We start from the raw sequence: 21,444 nt of genomic DNA, 5'->3' as shown, positions 1-21,444 counted from the left end.
GAAACCACAAATGTTTCATCCGAATCTGTAACTTTTTGAAAATTAAGTAATAAATCGAAAAAAATGAAAAATTAATCGATTAATAGATTAATCAATAAATCAAAAATACCATTTACAGCCAGATCACGTGGTCAATGTCATGTTCAAATATCAGCTTCCGAGCTCAAATATGCCTGAGATATTGCCCGGATGAGTCATAAAATAAAAAAAAGGAATTAATATATCGATAATAATTAAATAATTCATCAATTAATTGATGAATCAAAAAATAAGAAAGACATTTTTGCCAAAGTACATCTTCACTTTTGTCCTCAAATTTTAGCTTCCTCGCTCAAAGGATGGCTGAGATTGTATTTGCCCAGATGAGAAATCAATTCATTGATCAATCGTATTGTACACCACTCATTCCCAATTACATGTGCAGGTGATGCATGTAATAACAGCTTCACATAAAGATAGGATCTCTATGTCATCAGAAAGTGTTCAATGGGGTCGTGACATTGGCACGTACTGTCGGACCTGGACATTCGCGGTTCCGCTATTTGCGGACCCTGCATATTCACCGTTCATAAAATGTGACCTACTTCTATTTTCACTGTCCTGTACTTCCTACTAGGCGTCTGTTCGGTTTTCCTGCTAGACGTTTTTTCGCGGATGTATTCGTGTTTTTCGCACCTGCTTCTACATTCACGGCCCTGTGTTTCACGTAGTGGCAGCCCTGCGCTTCGCATATTTGTGGCCCTTTTCTTCACATATTCGTGGTTTTTATGACCTGCTTCTACATTGGTGGCTCTGTGTTTTATGTATTTGCAACCCTGTGCTTCGTGTATTTGCAACCCTCCTTCTTCTTCTTTCGGCTGCTCCCTTTAGGGGTCGCCACAGCGGATCATCCGTATGATCCGCATAGTGATTTGGCACATGTTTTACGCCGGATGCCCTTCCTGACGCAACCCTGGTCGCCTCTTACGACACAGGGATATGGTACACCTATTTTTAACCGGGGTATACACCGGCCCAGTACACTGGTACTCATTTCGCCGACCTCGGAAGGATGACAGGCTGAGTCAACCCCCTGGTGTATTAATTCAGTGGCCCAATGGGGCTTGAACTCAGGACCTTTTGGATCCCAAGCCGCTGCCCTAACCACTGCGCCAACAACAGGCTCAAACCCTGTATTTTGTATTTGCAACCCTGTGCTTTGCATATTTGTGGTCCCATTCTTCACATATTTGCAGTTTTCTGACATCCTTCTATATTCACGGCCCTGAGTTTTACATGTTTGTGGCCCTATTCTTCACATATTCGTGGTTTTTCTGACCTGCTTCTGCAATCACGGTGCTGTGCTTCGCATATTCACGGGTGTATTTGCGTTTTTTCTGACCTTTTACATTTGCGGCCCTGTGTTTCACCTATCTGTTGTTTTTTTGTGGCCATATTCACGTTTTTTCTGACATGCTTCGATATTCGCGGCGCTGTGCTTCGCATATTCACCAGCGTAATCGTGTCTTTTCTGACCTGCTTCTACATTCGCAGCCCTGTATTTCACATGCTCGCGGTTTTTCTGACAGGCTTCTTCAATCGTCCGATACCGTATTCACAGGATTTTTGATTTTCACTTTTGAATCATGAAACATTTTTTTTTGTGGGCGTACCGCCGGGAACCTACCCCCTATTTCCCATTCGACCAATGCCCCAACATCCATGTATTCAACATTCACGGCATTTTTAAAGAACATTTTTCTTAGGATTCGACATTCACGGCATACTTTGAATATACCTCCCATGAATGTCAGGATCCGACAGTATATAAACATCAGACGCACCTCCTGACTGTTATGGTGAGCACAGCCATGGATTATGTCTAACACGGTAAAACCGCATCCTCCGCAAAGAACAACCGTCCGTCTGATATTTAAATGACGAATGTGGTCATCATCGATTAGATATTTATTGTTATGCCGTCCTGATGAGGGCAAAAATCCAGAAAGGCAGCTCCGTTTGATGTTTAACTGATGTTGACCATGTAATCTTTGTCTGTTTGACAGAGTCGCTGTGCCGAGGCATCCGCTTTGGTGTAGGACTACGTCCAATGGAGATTGGGGGAGTCCTCATCACACTCCACCCGTCATGTTGTTTCAATATATATATAATTATATTGAGGAAGTGGGAGATTGCAATAATTTCACTGAAAGAAGAACAAGAAGAGGAATAATAATAAGAAGAAGCACCTATAAGCTCAGAGCGCTGTATAAAGGGGAGAGCAAGTGTTAGAGGAAAAAAAAAGAGGAGAGAGGACGGAAATGATGGGGGTGGCGGAAGAAGAGAAGAGAATAGGAGGTAAAGTGGGGAGGGTAGAGAAGTGGAAAAAAGAAAGGGGGCAGAAATGGGCAAAAGAGGGGAGGGGGGGAGGGAAGGAACATTTATGTAAAAAAAATACATAAATGGAAGGGATGTTAATTTATGGATATTAATTTTTTGTGGGCAGAGAAAGAGGGTAAACATAACAATATGCCTGTGAAGTATGACAAAACTCGAATAAAATAAGTTATCATTTCGGACAACCCACACCTACACCTTAAATACAGGACATGTAGATTTTTTAATTTCAATAAATAAATAAATAAATATAATCGGTAGTGGGGGTGGTAAAGTATAAATAAATAAACATTTCAAGGTGTTATGTCGGTAGCGGTCATGGTGGTGGGTGGGTGGTAAAGTGTATACAAATGGATCCGATCCCAAAATCATTTGATGTGCCTCATGCCCAGATATGATTGCATGATGTAATGTGCCAAATATGAAGGAAATGCGTCCAGTCATTTTTGAGTAGACGCTCCGGACGGACGCACAGACAGACAGATGGATGGACAGACAGGACCCATAATAAAAGCCCTCAATGGGGTCGAAACCCGGTTGGTTGCCAATAAGGTACTCACAGTCTGTCATTGTACAAACTTTTGTCTCCGAAAACTTTTTGATCTTCGCTTATGCAAGGGTGTGTGTATGCAGTCAACATTGTCATGATAATCAGAAGATTTTATTTCATTAAAATGCACCAAAAACACATAGGTGAAAAACAATGATTTTGAATTTGATTAAAATGTCACAGGTATATGATCCTCGTGTTTTTCTGCTGAAAATGCAATCATTTCTCCCCGTGTTCCTTGACGACACTTCCGGCAATGACGAGCCGCTGGATTTCGCTGGTGCCCTCATAGATCTCCGTAATACGGGCATCCCTATAATGCCTCTCCGCTGGCATCTCTGTAACATAGCCCATTCCACCCAAAACCTGGATCGCCTGCAGGAAGGACAACAGTTAGCATTCTGTAATGGAAATCTCCCGAAATGGCATTCCTAACTTACAGAATATATATTCAAAGGAGAAGAAATTTTAATCTGCATGACGAATGACTCCTGAAAGGAAACGTATGAAGATGCAGCTCGAATGATTACAACACATAAAGATAAACAAATAACCAAAGTAGAACGGCACTCGGTAGAGCGCATACCTCCACCAGGCTGAACAGTTCAAGATTTGTGGCCGGATCAGCATCAGGACCAAAACCAAAATCGAAAGAATTGACGAACTTTCCTGTGATTGAATCTGAATATTTTCTTCGATGTAAATTGTAATAATGTATTGTGATGAAAATGGCCTGATCGGATAATGGGGAATTCATGACGATGCCTCGTTATATCCTAATGTGCATGTTTAGAATTGGATTTCTCATAATTACCCCCTAATTATCAATGCCAGGGTCCAGTAAAAGTTGACGATTACTCTGGATCAGTTGGAAAAAAAAAGCACAGCACAACAATGAAAGGGTGAAAGTTGGAGTTACTTACTTTGTATTGGGCAACAGTTTGACTCGAGAAGGGCAGCCCAACAAAAACTATCAAAATCTAGGAATTCTTTCCAGAGAAAAGACTACGTTAGAGAAAAGGGATGCTTGGAGAACTTGCATCTAAATAACTAATTGTTGATACTCTTAAAGACATTGAAGTAGGTGTGCATAACAGGATATTAGACACAACTATTGATTGTGTAAAAGCACGATTCGAGAAAAATGCGACGTTCTGTACGAACCTGGACTGTTTGTCCTCCTCTCTGTTTTTGTATCCATTGTCGAAGCTTGTATAAGAGCTAACACACAGAACATATAATAAAGGGAGCAGGAGACAAGAGGGACAGGAGAGGAAAGCACAAAACAGTGGGGGAATAGACACATGAGGAGAACTGTGGAAGGGAGATGGATGGGGCGGGATACACAGGGTAAACAAGATGGACACTACAGGGACTTTCAGGAAAGAAAGCAGGAAATTTGAAGGAGGTGGGTTTGGGGTGGATTAACAGGGGTAAAAATGATCATGGTTTTGGATGGGGGAAGATATGAGATGGTGGTGAGCAGTTGTTTTGAAGACCCGGAGAGAAGAGTGGAATTGAAGAGAGTGTGGGAGTTTGTTCCAGAGGTGGGGAAAAAAAAAAAGAGGAATGAAGGAGTGAAGGTGAGCAGTAATTCTTGATTGTGGAAATTTCACCACAAGAGGTTTTTTTTTTTTTGCAGAACATGAGCACCCTGCGGAAATTTAGGGGGAACAGAGCACACACAGTCAGAGCAGAAGAGGCAAGGCTGGAGAGGAGGTGGCAGAAGATAGAAAGACCACCGACCTGCCTGCGGTGAGAGTGAGAGACCCAAAAACTCAGCCTCATCACGGGTGATACAAATGATCCTAAATACCTTGGTTTCCACAGCATGAAGCCAAGAAACGTGAGAGGCGGGAGCACCAGCCCAGTGTGGAGAGCAGTACTCCATCAGGCTGCAGATGAAATCTTTGTATGTGGTCAGGAGCTCAGGTGCACTGAGGAAGGACTTTCATGATGGAGGATTTCCAGTCAGTGACTGGCTTTGGAGGCCAGGTTGGAAATGTGGCTTTCCCAGGAAAGATCATGGCAGATCGTGAGACCCAAGCTTGAATGGCAGGACTTCTTCAAGAGGATTTTTGAGAAAGTAGATGGTGGAGGGGGGGGTGGTTCTAAAGGGTCCTTTCGGAGAGACATAGTGAGAGTGTGAGATCTGTCAGGACTTAAAGCCATGTTCCACGTGTTGGACCAGTTTGTGATTTTATCCAGATCTGGAGAGAGTGAAGAAGCTGCTGCTTGCCGGTCTGAGGGATGAGTGATGGTGTGGCAGAGTGTGGAGTCATCAGCAAAGAGACAAAGAGGATTTTCCAGAGAGTCGGAGAGATCATTGATGAAAACCAGAAAAGAATAGGGCCGAGAACGCTGTGCCTGGACAGGAAGAGGGGATGAGAGAATTCCTTCAAGAGCCACGCGTTGACTGCGACAGGAGAAGACGTCTGCGAGCCACGAGTGGAGATGGCCTTGAATACCATAGGAAGAGAGTTTGGTGAGCAGAGCAGGGTGCCAGATTGTATTGAAAGCACGCAATATGTCGAGGGAGATGGCTCTGATCTCACGCCTGGCATTGAGAATCTCCATCCATTGTTGGGATTTTGTCCAAACAAGCAGCACGTCCAGGGAAGATGGACCTGGTCTGAATCCAAATTGATGATCGGAAATCAGGTCGTTGGACAAGAGGAAGGATTTAATGAAATCTACACAGTTTGGAGAGATAAAAAATACATTTACCTTGTGATGGTTCAAAAGCTGAGTGATAAATTACTTGTGAAGCTTGATGAGCGAGTAATCAAAGAACAGTTGGAAACAGAAGTTGTAGGTTTGGTGTATAACTCGGACAGGATGGATCTCCACGAGCTGAGGAATTTTCAAGAATCACTGTTCAGCTTTACTCTTTCTTTCCTCTTTTTTCCCCACTTCTGGAACAAACTCCCACACTCTCTTCAATCCCACTCTTCTCTCCGGGTCTTCAAAACAACTGCTCACCACCATCTCATATCTTCCCCCATCCAAAATCTTGATGTTCCCTACCCCCGTTAATCCACTTCCTTCAAATTCTCTGCTTTCTTTCCTGAAAGTACCTGTAGTACCATCTTGTTTACCCCGTGTACTCTGCCCTATCCCTCTCCCTTCCACAAATAACCTATTGTCTTTGTTCCCCACGATTTTGTGCTTCCCTCTCCCACCGCTCTCATCTCCTGCCAGTTCTTACACGAGCCTCGACTTAGTGTACAAGATAATTAAAATACGTCTTGCACAACCAAGAGGAAAGCGATGATCAGACACACATTAGAATAATGGAAAATTGTGAGCTGGAGTACCATGGGAAGCGGTCTTCGTGCAAACAATGCCACACCTGTGCAAGATGTGTGTACCTTACTCTGGGGGAGCTGTAACTTGTTCAGCGAGGCGTTTGCAAATGTAGGCCGAGCATACGAATACTTCAACACTTTCCACAACTCAGGTGGCATGTGAAAAGTTTTTCAACATTCAAAATTATCAAGAACAGACTGAAGAGTACCCTGAGTGCTGATCAGTTGGAAGCGATCATTTTGATAGCCGTGAAAGAAGACATTTTGCATCGTATCGACCTTGAAACAACCATTGATAATTATGTGTCATTGAAAAGGCAATTGTTGTGCATAGAGCTATATCTGTAATAACCTACCAATTGTAGTTGTTTAATTATTTTCAGATAATGACGTACAAACTGATTTTCAGGTTGGTGTACGTATGCAGTGTATATTTTTTATTACGTCTGCCAACGAAGGTAGACGGAAGTGACGTGTTCACCCCTGTCTGTCTGTCTGTCTCTCTGTCTGTCTGTGGGCAGGATATCTCAAAAGGTTATGGATGGATTAGGACGACACTTGGTGGACAGGTTTGGTGTTTGACAAGAACAAGCCGATTAGAATTTGGCTCAGGTCTATCAGTGAGATGCAAGACCTAAACTGTCTGGCGGAGGTATGTGCTCTACCGGGTAACGTTATAGTTTAATAAATGCTTTCAGTAAATAAGCAGTACATGCAATAATCAGTATTTACAAATACATTTCATAAAATTGAGAGTTCTTTGTAATGCGTCTACAAATGAGGATACAAGAACACTATGAGATGGGACACATGGGCCGCTTTAAGTTCCCAATCCGTCACTAGATCTGAGTAATTGTTTGTTGTTTCGTTCTGGAATTGTACCTGATGAGAAATGTAGGTTGCAGCCTCAGAAGCTGCAAGCTTCGCCATCGCAGCTTCCTGTTTACAAGGGGAGGGCAGAGCAGGGGATGGGGGGGGCGAGGAGGGGGGGTGGGGAGGAATAAAATCATGATAAAGTATCTCACCCTTGAGTTATACACAAAGAAAACTTTTGGAATTGTGATCTCTTGCTAGCTTTGAAGAATGGGTCATGCCCAAAATATCACTCTACCTTCTCTACCAGGGCAGTCTAACAGCTCGGTTGAGAAAGTCTGTTGTCCTAATTTTTCCACCAATGCAGACAGACTCTAATCCTTGTACAGACGAGTCTTCAGTCTTACTACAACAGCCAACTTTGGTTCAATCGGTTATATTTTATCCTGATTGAACATGAGTTACATTTTCTTTGAATGCAAACCATGTAAAACTTAACATAATGAAGTGTATGGAAGAGTTTAAGTTATTTTTTCAGAGGACAGGGGTAAGGGAACATCAATTGGTTAAGTACACGTAAGGAGGGAGGACCGAGGGGGTCGGGGGGGGTGGAGAGGGATGGTATAGGAGTGGAGTGGAAGGTGATGGGAATGGATGGAGCATGTGGTGGGAGGGGTTAGGGGAAGAAAAGTTAAAATTCTCGCCAAATTTACATCTGTCATGAAATACACAATGACCGAGAGCATGCCTTGAGACGTGCTGTAAATAATTATGACAAAGAAAACTGAAAACTATGGGTTTTGAAATGGAGAATGGAATTAAAATGGGGTAGGAGGATAAAAGGAACCATGTGGGCATGATCAGGTAAATATAATCTGAGTTACAAATGTAGAAACATGTGCTTTTAATTCGAATTCCATGGCATTTTGCACGTCACCTGTACACCATCAGGAATGGTAGTTTAATACGACCAGAAGGAACATTGGGTGACAGCCGAACAGCACACTACCTTGGTGTAAGTTCTCCCGTTGTCCTTCGTCATGGCTGCCTTCCACGTGAGCAGCCGAGCACTCTCCAAAGCCAAAGCCATGTCAGCCAGTTTGAACTACACGACACAGGTAAAAATTCATGAACACAAATCAACACTCAAACTAGAACGACACTCGGTGGAGCGCATACCTTCGCCAGACTGAACACTTTACGTTTTCTATCCCACTGATAGGTCTGATCTGGAACCAAAATTGAATCAGCTTGTTCTTGTCACCGAATCAACTCATCCACCAAGTTTCATCCGAATCCGTCCACAACTTTTTGACATATCATGCTATATATCGTTTTTGGCTCCATCGCTCAATGGTGCTGAATCATTTTCTTAAAATTCTTGTTTCTGGATCCGGATCTTCACAGAAATCTCATCATTTCATCCTTGTCAGACACCCAACCTCTCCACCAAATTTCGTCCGAATCCATCGACAATGTTTTGAGATATCCTGTTTACAGACAAACAAACAAGAAAGATATTGTTGCAAGCCGAGGGTCGGGTGAGAAGACCACCAAGAGGTGGTGGGGGAGGGTGGGAGGGTGAAGTAATCTCGGGTTCCCACCAGACTCCCCGGAATTGCAGGCCGTCGCACACGGATGATTCCGTGACACGGCGGGGCGCTAACCGACCGTGAACGCCAATAACTCAACCATGTGACCTTGGGTCCTCCGTCTATGGGTTAACCGGGTTACCTAATTAATCACGTCACCTAATTACCAGGGGACACGCCCTCGGTATGCCTTGTCCAAATCGGATCACTTTACCAGGTCAGATGCAGCCAAGCGACACTGCCAAGGACGTACCGGCAAAAAGGAACGGATCGTTGGGAATAAAGTCCCGGCTCAGTTAGAATATGAACCATGCTGGATCAATGAAAGAAAAGACAAAAACGAGCTGGGAACATTTCTACAAATGGATTTATTAGGCAAGTGAGGAAAAATATGTGGCACAGTGAATATAGCTTTTGCTGTTGTATGTGAGCAGGTCAGGTCAGGTATGGGAGTATGTGCCAGAACAGCGAGTCGCTGCATCCACTTTCCGCTGGTACTCCAGGGGCCTCCGTCTGGCCTTCCCCCAGGCAGATGCCAGGCCCATCCCCATCTCCTTGAGATGCCGGTCAAACTGCTGCAACCACGAGGCACGTGGTCGGCCCATTGGTCTCCTCCACTCACGAGACTCCCTCGCTGAGAGAATCTGGTGAGCAGGATCAGCGTCAGGAAAACGAGCCACATGTCCAGACAGCCGCAACTGACGCTCACGGACCATGCAGGTAACAAATCTCATCCGAGTCTCTCTCAACAACCGCTCGTTGGACACAAAATCTGACCAGCGATAGCCAAGGATTCTCCGAATAGACCTGGTACCAAAGGAATTAAGTCTCCGTCTCAGATCCTTGGTCAGAGTCCAAGTCTCGCATCCATAGAGCAAGACTGGAAGCACCAAGGACCTGAAGACTCGGACTTTCGTCCTCCCGCACAGGTACCGGCAGCGCCACACCCCATGATCCAGTGAATCCATGACTCCCTAGGCCCGACTCAGACGTATATTGACCTCTGACTCACAGCCAGCAGAGACATGAATATTACAAAAAATGTAACTGAATCTCTCCACGACCTCAACATCCTCACCATAAACAGGCACAGACAGGACAGCAGCATCCAATATGTCATTGAAAGCCTGGATCTTAGTTTTGACCCAGGAAACCCGTAATCCCAGCGGCTCTGACTCCTCATTCAGCACCTCGAGGGCCCCCAAGAGGATGTCTAAAGTCTCTGCAAAGATGACTGCATCATCTGCAAAATCAAGGTCTGAGATCTTGACATTCCCAAACGATGCACCGCAGCTTGATCTCTCCGACATCCTCCCTAAAATCCAGTCCATACAAGTGCTGAAAAGTGTGGGGGCAAGTACACACCCCTGACGAACTCCAGTAACAACTGGAAATAAGACAGAGACGGTACCACCACACTTCACAGCACTCTCAGTACCAGAGTAGAGTTCAGACATCAGATCGATCAGTTTTGGTGGCACCCCACGAAGACCAAGAATCCTCCAGAGGACATCCCGATTCACTGAATCGAACGCTTTACAGAGATCAACATAGGCTGCAAGCAGGCCCTGCCGAAACTCTCGTCTGCGTTCGGTGAGGACACGAAGTGCAAGGATACGGTCAATCGTTGACCTCTTTGGTGTAAAGCCTGACTGCTCTGGACGCTGGTGCTCAAGCAGATGGTGACGAACCCTATCAAGAATCATCCGAGCAAAGACCTTGACGGCACTGAGAGCAGCGTCACCCATCGGTAGTTGTTGCAGTCTTGGCGATCACCCTTCCCTTTTCCAGAGAGGGACAACAAGGCCCCTCTTCCAATCAGTTGGGATGATGCTTGTGTTCCACGAAGAGCACAGAACTGCATGCAACGACACGAGTGCAGCATTTCCACCAGCCTTGAGAAGTTCAACATGGATGCCACAGATCCCTGGAGCTTTACCCTGTTTCAACCGGGCACCACAGCCCGTGTTTCCACAAGCGAAGGTGAACCACAATTGATCGGAGGGTCAGCAACAGGGATTGTAACACCATTGACGTCCAACTCGACAGCTGGGGGATCAGCCTGGTACAACCGCTCAAAGTAACCGGCCCAGCGGGCCTTCACTTCGGACTCCTTTGTTAAGAGCCTACCACTCTCTGCTCTAACTGCCGTGCTCCGAGGGATGGGCTTGGATGAACGCAATGCGCGAATTCCCCTGTAAGCGGGATGAGAATCACCTGTCCACAGGTGATGCTCTACCCCCTCACAGATTCCTCGCACATAGGCCTCCTTGTCCACCCTCAGTGCACGTACAGTTTTACGCCTCAGCTCCCAGAACAGCTCAGCTCTGCCATTCAGCCTGGCCCTGCGACTCTGGTCAATGGTATCCAGTGTCCCTTGAGAGACAAAATTCTTCTTTGCCCTGCGGTGAGCTCCAAGACATCCACCGGCAACATCAAGGACGGCGGTTTTGAAGGTACTCCATAACTGTAGAGTGACCACACCAATAGTAGGTGTAACCACCCACCATTGTCTCACCACAATCCAGTCTCCGAACCTCAGAGAGAGCTGCAATACTGATGACCCCCCAAAGCACGCAGACACCCCAAGTGTCCACTCAGCCTGTTCGCAAACTCCTCAGAGACTCTCTCATCCTTGAGCTTGCCAACAACCAGCCTAGGCTGGGATGGTACCATTCTCCAGGATTTAAGGTGCAGCTTTAGATTTTCTACAACAAGCCGGTGGTCAGTATTGAGGAACTGAGCACTCCGGTCGACCCTGCAGTTCTGGATCATCCTCCAGCGACCGTCAACGAGGACATGGTCAATCTCCTTAGCCACACCACCAGCGTTGGAATACCAAGTCCAGCGATGAGCTTGTGGGTGCTGAAACCATGAACCGGCCACCATAAGTCAATGTCTTCTTGCAAAGTCAAGGAACTTAGTGCTATTCTGGTTCATAGTTCCTGACCCATGGGGACCAACACACACCTCATAACCATCCCTATCAGTTCCAGTCGATGCAATGAAATCCCCCAAGACTAGAAGTGTATCTCGTCTGGGGCACTGATCAACCACAGACTCGAGTGTGGCGTAGAATGCATCCTTCATGGTGAGATCACTCGCCTCAGTCGGAGCATGAACAGAGACCAGGGAAATGACACCTAAGGAGTGATGAATCCTTAGTCTCATAATACGCTCGTTGACCGGTGTTACCTCAATTATCATTGGGGTCAGCTTATTGGACACAGCTACAGCAACTCCTTGAGTATGGTAACCATCAGAGCGACCAGACCAATAGTAGGTGTAACCACCCACCATTATCTCGCCGCAATCCGGTCTCCGAACCTCAGAGAGAGCTGCAATACCGATGTCCAAACGCTTGAGCTCTGATGATAACAGAGACAGGTGATCATCCTCTCTTAGGGATAGGACATTCCAGGCACCCACCTGAAGGGACCGCCTCAGGTTAACCCAAGGAGACCGCCGTCTGGTGGACGACACCTCAGCACCACTCAGACACACTCTCCCGCAATCTGACCCAGGGAGGTTACCCCGTGGTTTCCCTCCTATCATCAAAGATTGGGGGTCCCGAAGGCTTTTCCCCAATCCCGCCATCCGGTGAGCTGCCCTGCGAAGGCAAGCTGCACAGGAGGTACTCCCACGGAGTGGGTTTTCAGATTTTTTTGCGTTTGTGTGTTTTGCGGAATGAAGGGTTTTACGGTGGCCGGAGTGCAAATCCTGCCACCAACCTCCTAATAATAAAAGTAACCCAACTGCAGGAGGACGTCCGCAGACACAGTTGGGCACTCGAGATGGATGGCCGTTGGCTCACAAGGAGCCCTCCGCCCTTTGACCAACCATACACAACCAATGTATGTGAGCAGGGATAGGAAGAAATGTGAGAGGTACGACAATATACAAGCAACTTACAAACGCAGACACAGAGCAGAGCAGAGTTATCCCAATATAACTATTGTACAATCTTAACTTAAGTGAGGACAGGCACCTTGACATCAACACACACACACACACACACACACACACACACACACACACACACACACACACACACACACACACACACACACACACACACACACACACACACACACACACCGATGAAGAGGAGTTAATGAAGAGAAAAAGGAGAGGAGATGAGGCTAACAGTCTCTCAATACCTTGCACGATTGCCCGACCGCGCTACTAACCGACCAGAAAGACCAGAAAGCTGAGTCCGGAGCAATGGGTGGATGGTTGGAGTCAGTGTCAAGGTGGAGTCAGAAGGCGAATGGGTTGGTTATCAATCTCAGATACTAAGACGAGCAGGACGAGCCAACAGGAATGAGCAGACAGGAGCGGTGCGCAGGAACAACACTCTACCACCCTGTGACTCTTGGTGCGGGCGGGGGTGACGACCCGAAGCGGTGTCGTCATCCGAATCGGATGCTCTGATTGGGCCCCGGCCAGCACACGGGCCTGCCGTCATTACCGGAAGCGGCTCCACTTTACTTCCGGCCAGATGGTTCCAAGCTGTGGAATAGTCTCGCTCCAAGCACCGTGACACGAATCGCCCTGTAGCGAACTCGCGAGCCACCCATGGTGACCAGCGGTCAGCGCCGGTCAATGCACTGCTTGTCTGTAAGCCATGCGGCCCGAACCGTACAGCGTGCCTCTGCCTGGCTGCAGCCTCGCCGGGCAGGGAGGCAAGAGGACGTTCGCCGTCCGCGGGAGACACCCGCAGCCACGGTGATCAGCGAAGACCGATGGTAAGATTCAATGATACACATGCGCAGAACCGAACATGAAGTGTGCCATTCTTGCCCTTTAAGCGCATGGCCATTTATCAAAGGTGGTGTCGTGTGTACAGTGCCAGCCCTGATCTGTGTCAGGGAATTGAGGGAAAGGATTGGATATAATTACCAAATGGAGATTTGGATTGAAGAAGAGTGCGCCGCGTGCAGACTGTAATTTGTTAGCACTTGGTGTGCCGCTCCGTCTATTTCCTCGGCACGGCATTCCTGCAGCGACTCGTTCGCGTTGGTTACTCTTCTAGTCGCCTGAACAGTGGGTGGTTGGGGTGGAGGGGTGGGGGTCGTCGCTGTGGGGCACGAGCTCCGTGCAGCGTGAACGGTTGGTGTATTATTCCTATTTCTTCTGTGAGGACACATCCTTACGGGAAGGGTGCGGCCGTGGCTTTTACAAATCGGTGCCCGGGCCTAATGCCTGCTGCCTTTTGCGAGGACCCCTTACTTGGAGTTACTTCAGGAATAGAGAAAAAAAAAAAAGAATAGAAATGAGTTCAGAGATTTAATAAAGATCTTGCTATGAGATTTACACAACGCACCGTCCTGTTTGACCCACCAGACAATAAGGAAGGGACTATCTGAACGCACATCAATGAAATAACTGACGGGACCACTGTATGTTGGAGGGATGCAGTTCCCAGAACCGCAACAATATCATGCAGAGCACGATACTTGTGAAATCCCTAAAACAAATTTGACCTGAAAAATTAATTGATTAATTGAATTCAGTGATCAAATTTCAAGACAAATCGGATGAAAATTGACGATTTTAGAAAATTTATCCAAGTTCTTGACCTTTTAGCCTCAAAATCAATCGGCCTATTGCTTATAATCAGCTCTACTATATGGTCAAGTTTCGTGAAGATCGGTTTAAAATTGTGACCTGCAGGCGATCGCCAAACAGACATACAGACTGAATAACACAAGTGACCAACCAATGTACTGTACTTGAGAAATCTTGCATTTTCGCAACGGACAGACAGACAGACAGACAAGGGTGAAAACGTAACATACATCCACCTTCGGTGGCAGAGGTAAAGCGAAAAATAAATCACATACAGGAATAGTGAAGGAATGAAGGAAGAGCAGAACTCCATTGATGAATAAATCTATGGGCGAGGGGTGGGGTGGGGAGTGTGGTGGATCAACAGACAACAAAATATCAGCAGATGTACCCCAGGACAAGGAGAGGAAAGCATAGGAGAAGGGTGAAACAGATGGTCTACATGTGTACAAAGGTAATACAAATGTGAGAGACCATCAGGTAGCACTGAGCAACGGACTTGAAATCCTGTCTGGAAGAGCTTAAGCCGACGGACTCAGGAAGAGTGTTCTATGAGCAAGAAAAGAGGGGGATAATCAACCCTACAATGTGCAGGCATGACAAAACAATGTGGTATTGGGGTATTTCCAATTGAGATTGTTGTATTTTACTCGATGCTGATTCTTTTCGTTTGTCCAGTAGTCCAGGAAGTAATGGCCTACATGGCAGGCATGCTCATAAAATTTGATTACATCACTCCAATCCTAAAAATAAAATAAAAAAAACCCCAAAAACAATTCATTCACTGGTTCCAAGTAAATCAATGTATAGATTTTTTTTTTTCCTGTTAACCATTAAAATACCTGACATAATCACACCGTACATGCCTCCAAGAAAGATTCCCTGTGCAAGGATGACGGTCCTCAACCGTGCATCAGAAGAGCTTTTCAAAATCTGCACACTCTCATCAATTACTGTCTACTCGATATGTGGGTCATTGATCATGGAAACATTCGTCATACCATGCACACCCTGTATCATCCTCAGTTTTGGATTTCCAAGCCACTTCGTTTTGCCTTCAATGCGAGTGTCGCATCACATGTGTGCCAGGGGGATACGTGTTGCTAGCAGTTGTCCGTTCATCAGAATGTAGGTATTGTTACCTGAATGGCCTGCAGTTTTGTGAGAGACTTCCCAAAAGCCATTCTCCTCTCCGCGTAGTCCAATGCACAATCTAGGGCGGCCTGTGAGATGCCCAAAGCCTGCGCCGCGATGCCGATGCGCCCAGCATCCAGGGTTTGCTGATGGAAGAGTTTTTTTCGATCAGGGTTATGTGGTGTGACATACCAACCGGGTTTGCAAGTCACAGTGACGACACAAAATTGCAAGTGATCTAGCATCCGCAAAATCAAAGCAAGCAGGTGAATGTAAATTCACCGAAACTTCAGACTTGATCATAATACAATCAAACCTCTGATTAAAGTCCCTCGATAAATCATCACAAACTCATTTTCCCCATGCCATGTCCCTAACCTCTTCAAAAATTAATAAATAATAATAATAAATTACATAATCAAAACACCAAGGACCGCTTGGTTAACAGGTTTAATAAATGATGATCGTTTTTGATCAATTTGATGCGTCATCCTCTTTACAGAACATTGGAACTGCCGAATCAGTTTCTTGGCAGCCGTTACACTGGGTGGTTTACCATTGCCTTCCCAGCGGTATTTATCCTTGCTCTATCCTTTTAAACACGGAGCGTCAAGCGAGGAAAGCAGCTCGTCCCATTTCGTAAAGTCCTTGGTACGACTCGGACGGGGTTTGAACCACCGACCTCCCAAACTCGGAACGGACGTTCTCTAACCACGACAACACCGAGTCTGGTTTTTAATCGATTAAATCATCACAATGTAATGGGCGTAAGCCTGGAACTTCTAACACACTTTTCTCCGAACATATTCGGCTCATACTTCCGAAAACTTCATATTATGCGTTCCATGTATTTACGCAGGTGATAGCGGATTCAAAAAAAAAATCGAATATAGATAGAATTTTCAAAGAGGGAATTGATGACGTCACAATCAGCAGCGTTCGGCGGCAAACCGACGGCCGGGTCCCAGACGACGCGCTTTACTTAACTAAGTCCGTGAGTTCAGGACGTTTGTTCAACTCAGCATTTACCACTTTTATCCTGACATGTTGTTAATCTGTTGATGGAGGTAATATAGAAACGATGAATATGTCAAATCGTTCGTGTTACTCATCCGACACTACCATGGGCACCCAGACACACCACCATTATGAACTGAGCTTTTGAATGCGGCGCAAAACATCCAAAGAAACTACCGTAACCGAGTATTGTGATCCGTCCTGTCCCCCATACCCCTCGCAGACGGCTATCTGCAAGTGTGAACAATGATCTGTAAAGTATTTTTTATTCAACGGATATGTCACAGGGCCTAGTTTTGTGTGCAGCATAAAATAAATCTGTTTTATTTGAAGATGGAACATTACATATATTTTCAACAAAGGAAATAATAAAAGTTTTTAAAAGGCTTCTCTTTTCAATGGAATTCTACAGACACAGTGAGATTGTATTTTGATTAAATAAATTAAGTTTATGTGTTACATTGTTCCACAGAAAGGGTCATCGTGGGATCATTGAGTACTTGGAAGAGGAAGGGAGAGGTGAGAGGGATGCAGGAGGAATCGGAGGGATGGGAGGGATTGAGGGCGAGTGGGTAGGTATGGCGGTGTACGGGGTGAGGTTGGCAGCAGGAGGAAAAGCTCGAGTAAATGATTAGAGAGATAATAGTGCTGGAGAGGGAATTTCACAGCAAGTAACGTACACATGGATCCCAAACCAGCAGGGCATGTCACGAGCAGCACACAACAAACCAATTAGACTTAGACACGAGCCGTGCAGTGAAGAAATGTTTTTGATTACTGTGCTCAAAGTGTGGAAAATGCAAAAAAAAGTAAAATAAAATAAATAAATGAAATAGAACGACACTCCGTGGAGCGCATACCTCCACCACGCTGAACAGGTCACACTTTGTATCCCACTGACAGACGGATCTTGATCCCGATCTGAACCAAAATCGAATCGGCTTGTTGTCACCGAACCAACTCGTCCACATAGTTTTGTGCGAATCCATCGACAACTTTTTGAAATATCAGGATATACATAGTTTTTGGTACTATCTCTCAATGGTGAAAAATCTCTTTTAAAATTCTAGTAGTCACATCCGGATCCGGATCTTCAGCAAAATCTAATCAGTACGTACGTCCTCGTCACACACCGAAGCTGTCCACAAAATTTCATCCGAATACGTCTACAATGTTTTGAGATATCCTGCGCACAAACAAACAAACAGATGAGGGTGAAAACATAACCTCCGTCCGCCTTCGGTGGTGGAGGTAATCAACAAAAAGCATTTCAACAACAAAAACCTCACTTTGGAAAAGTAAGCATTTACTTGATGGAACATTTTAGCCAAAGTATGGCTTGCCTTCATCAGAGATGTTTTTTTTTTTTTTAATGAAACTATACACACACATTGTGATTGTAATATCATTAAATAAAGTTTATATGTCACATTAGGTCTGGAAGAGGGATTGGGGGGTGGGGGGTGCTGAGTAGATACGAATTAGCAGTAGAGTCAACTTAAACAGAATTAACTCATCAAACAAGATGCCTGCAATTCGAGTTTTGGAGAATGACTAAAATTACTGGGATTTATAAGTGTACTCGGCATTATTACCCGTCGCTTTGCTGAGTGTGCCTCAAAAACATTCTGGCTCTATTCACTCTCTAATTTGTGTGAGGTCATCTTCCATTTGTTTGGAAGTCATACAACATCACCTTCGTCGACCATCCTTGCTCCTCGTACATGGTACGAGCAAAAATCACTTCTGCTTATCTGTGAAGCTCCGTGTTGGATTATTTGGCTTAAACATACTATACATACATACACACACACACACAGGGAGCATGTGCTACAGCATCCACTTTCCGCCGGTACTCCAGGGGCCTCCATCTGGTCATCCCCCATCTCTTAGGGATAGGACATTCCAGGCACCCACCCAAAGGGACCACCTCAGGTTGACCCAAGGAGACCGCTGTCTGGTGGACAACACCTCAACACCACCCTGCCACACACCACTTAATGTGTTTTTGCAGAGTAAAGTGTTTTTATGGTGGCCACAGTGCAAATCCTTTCCCCAACCTCCTCAGAAACGTTACCACTGCAGGAGGACGTCCACAGACCCAGTTGAGCAGCAGATATGGATGGCCGTTGGCCTGCAAGGAGTTCATCGGCCCTTTGACAGGTTTCGTTTTTAGTCCTCCTGGGTGTCCATATCCATACACCCTCCTTTGGATGGCGAGAGCTGGTTTAGTCACCCCACCACTCGACCATGAACAGGTTAATGCAGGTTTTGCATGAAACCTGCAGCAAGTCACAAATCTGACCTGCCTTGACCTGACAATCTGGGTCGGGTGCTACCATATCAGCCAGGCTGCTCTGTACCATCTAGCATGGCACAGTGCAGAGCTCCCATCCTCAAGCAATCCCCCAACCCAAGCCTCCACGTAGCTAGATTACAGGCACATACCACTACACCCATGCCTGGTGTTGGCTTAATGGTTAGGGTGGTGGGCTTGGGATCCTAGGATCCTGAGTTCAAACCCCCTCGGCTGTTTAATCAATACCAGGTGGGGTTGACTCAGCGTGTCATCCTTTCGAGGTCGACAAAATGAGTGACAGCTTGCTGGTATACTGTGTCGGAGTGGCGACCCGTCCAGGATTGTGCCCAATAGCCAAGGAGTCTGCTTAAGCAGCACCAACGCTCTGCACAGAGTATGGTCCCAATGGATGGATGGAACACCACACCCAGCAGGTTTGAACCTCCACTTAAAATGAGAGAAATGAAACATTTTGAAAATTTCGAATTGTTCTCACTCGTATTTCAACCTCACCATAATGCAATATTGTTATATTGTTTAAACTTTCTTTATGAAAGAAGAATATTTGTAATACCGGTTACCACCGGCTGGTACTATACGATGCATATTTGCTTAAAGGGAATTGGGGTCTTCCTCCCACCCTGAACCCTCTCCCCCAGATATGCTACCAAGACAGAAACCATACTTGAGGTACCCAAAGGTAACATGAAAAATTTGTTCGGCTTTGTTTCATCAATGTGTTTAGTTTTTGAAGCACACACACTGTACAAACAAACATACAAGTTCACTTTTATAGTATTAAAAAAAAATTTAGGACACAAGATCTAAGGCTCCTAATGAAGCTGCCATACACACACACACACACACACACACACACACACACACACACACACACACACACACACACACACACACACACACACACACACACACACACACACACACACACACACACACACACACTGAGCTTGGGGGAAGTGACAACACTTCCCAGGGTACTATGGGTACCAGCGATGTCACAACAATGGCGCTGCCTTTCTCACCGCATTCAGCGAGAAATTTCTTCCTCCCCATGGATGCCAACCAATTGGGATCGTCCATGTTCCATCCTTTTAAATGCTGAGCAACAAGCAAGGAAGCAGCACGTACCACTTGTTTTTTTGTCTTTGGTATGACTCGGCCGGGCTTTGAACCGCTGACCTCCCAGACACGAACGTGTGAATGCTTGAAATCAAATCTGCAATCATAACACCTTAGAGTTCGCCCCCTCTTCCCTCTCACATTAACACTGATTTTTCTCCACTTCACCCCTCTTTTCACAACACCCTCATATCTTGTAGAACTAAAGTACAACCTTCCACCCAAAGCTCACAGACTGGGATTATGAGGCCGATCCAATGAGCTTCTTGTTACCCTCACCAGAGGAGAGGGCATTACATCCGGGTCTGTGTTTGTCTGTTTGTCCACACAGAATGTGTTAATGTAGGCCACAGATGCCTGTAGTACATGTTATTCTTTTGTTTTGATCGTGTACCTCTTTAAGGTACAGGTATCCTCCACTTAACGAAGGGGTCACGTACCCTTATAACCTCTTGCTATGTGAACCTTTGTTATGCGGGACCTTGTTTTCCATTATTTCTTGTGGGGAAAATTACACTTCGTTTCCTTACTGTACTTTTTCGGTCTACTAGTGAAGCCACATACTTGGCATAATGATGGTTTTAGTTCCAATGACATTATATTATTATTTACCTTATAATAGAGACAGTAACACAATAATGAAGTTAATTTCGTTGTGACACTTCCCAAGAAATCTTGAGTCCAAGTTTCCGTACAAGAAGGCGGAAGCTCGAGGTGATGGAGGAGATGGTTATTTTTAACCCTTTCATTCTGAAAACTTAATCCCCCCCCCCCAATGAAAAGTTAATCGGTGTGAAAACGAATCGTACTTATCATCGCCATGGAAGTGACACTGCACAATCACCATGACACTGTGATGGTTTCTTCATTGTAGCGGATGAAGACCTTCGTTATGTGATGAATAGGCCTAAATGAAAACATTCCTTGTACGAGCATTCACTCTGCGAACGTTCATTAAGCGGAGGATACCTGCATGCGCAATTCGAATGCGAGTACGCCTGTTGTGGTTCTGGTTCCGAGGTGTTAAAGAATGCATCTTTAGAATAACAATAGTTATTTCAAAGTGCAGTATATATTTAGTTTCGAGTATTGCAATACTTGTGGATAAATGTTTTGTGTATGTATTAGATAGATGTTCTTTTGTGTTTCTTTTCACTTCTCCATGAACCGGATGAGTCAGACCCTGTCACCTTTTTCACCCTCCATCTCTCTCTGAACTGGTTGAAACCGGCCGATCACCACCGTGCTGCGGCGAGAGAGAGATTTGGATCAGGAAAGGAACACACCCAAATAAAGCAGGACTGATCCGTGGGAGAGGTCCGCGAGGCCCATCGCACGTTGCCAATCATGTCAGGTGAGAGAACACATGCGCCTTTGAGGCATCCCCCAATGAGATCGGGGTCATATGCAGATTTGCGGGTCAAGAAAGAAAAATGCGAGAGGTTACCTATGGACAGGAGAATAAAAGGCCAGCGAGCACGAACTTTAAAGGGGAGAGTCGGGTCTTTCACACTGTCGTTTTTGGTCGGCTTGAGTCTCTTGGATCAGGGTCTGTCTGGATCGTTATCAGCTCGTTGGTTCGCTCGCTGCTGTCTGTCCGTCTAAAGGAGCTGTCTCCGCTTGCTGCCATCAACTTGCTCTGTC

General features: G+C 45.6%; 1 protein-coding gene and 1 long non-coding RNA gene across 5 annotated transcripts in view; one reads left to right on the top strand and one right to left on the bottom strand.

Annotated features, from left to right (window-relative positions):
* Window positions 1-3,021: 3,021 nt before the first annotated feature.
* Window positions 3,022-21,444, bottom strand: part of ACADS (acyl-CoA dehydrogenase short chain) — a 79,630-nt gene continuing 61,207 nt past the window's right edge. For all 4 annotated transcript variants that reach the window (XM_085859308.1, XM_085859309.1, XM_085859310.1 and 1 more), the window contains 4 exons: window positions 15,353-15,490; window positions 8,057-8,152; window positions 7,117-7,173; window positions 3,022-3,301 (listed from right to left, as the gene is read on the bottom strand). In XM_085859308.1, the coding sequence (XP_085715434.1) occupies window positions 3,146-3,301; window positions 7,117-7,173; window positions 8,057-8,152; window positions 15,353-15,490 (447 nt within the window). In that variant the 3' untranslated portion in view covers window positions 3,022-3,145. The remainder of the gene's footprint in view (window positions 3,302-7,116; window positions 7,174-8,056; window positions 8,153-15,352; window positions 15,491-21,444) is intronic.
* LOC147011237 (uncharacterized) lies at window positions 6,748-19,596 on the top strand. Its single transcript, XR_015052320.1, has 2 exons — window positions 6,748-6,886; window positions 19,320-19,596. It is a non-coding gene; the product is annotated as an uncharacterized LOC147011237 (long non-coding RNA).

Source organism: Eptatretus burgeri, chromosome 16, assembly GCF_056783735.1.
Source record: "Eptatretus burgeri isolate ZD-2024b chromosome 16, Ebu_testis_v1, whole genome shotgun sequence".
Classification (NCBI taxonomy): Eukaryota; Metazoa; Chordata; class Myxini; order Myxiniformes; family Myxinidae; genus Eptatretus; species Eptatretus burgeri.
This window is presented reverse-complemented; position numbering and strand designations above follow the sequence as displayed.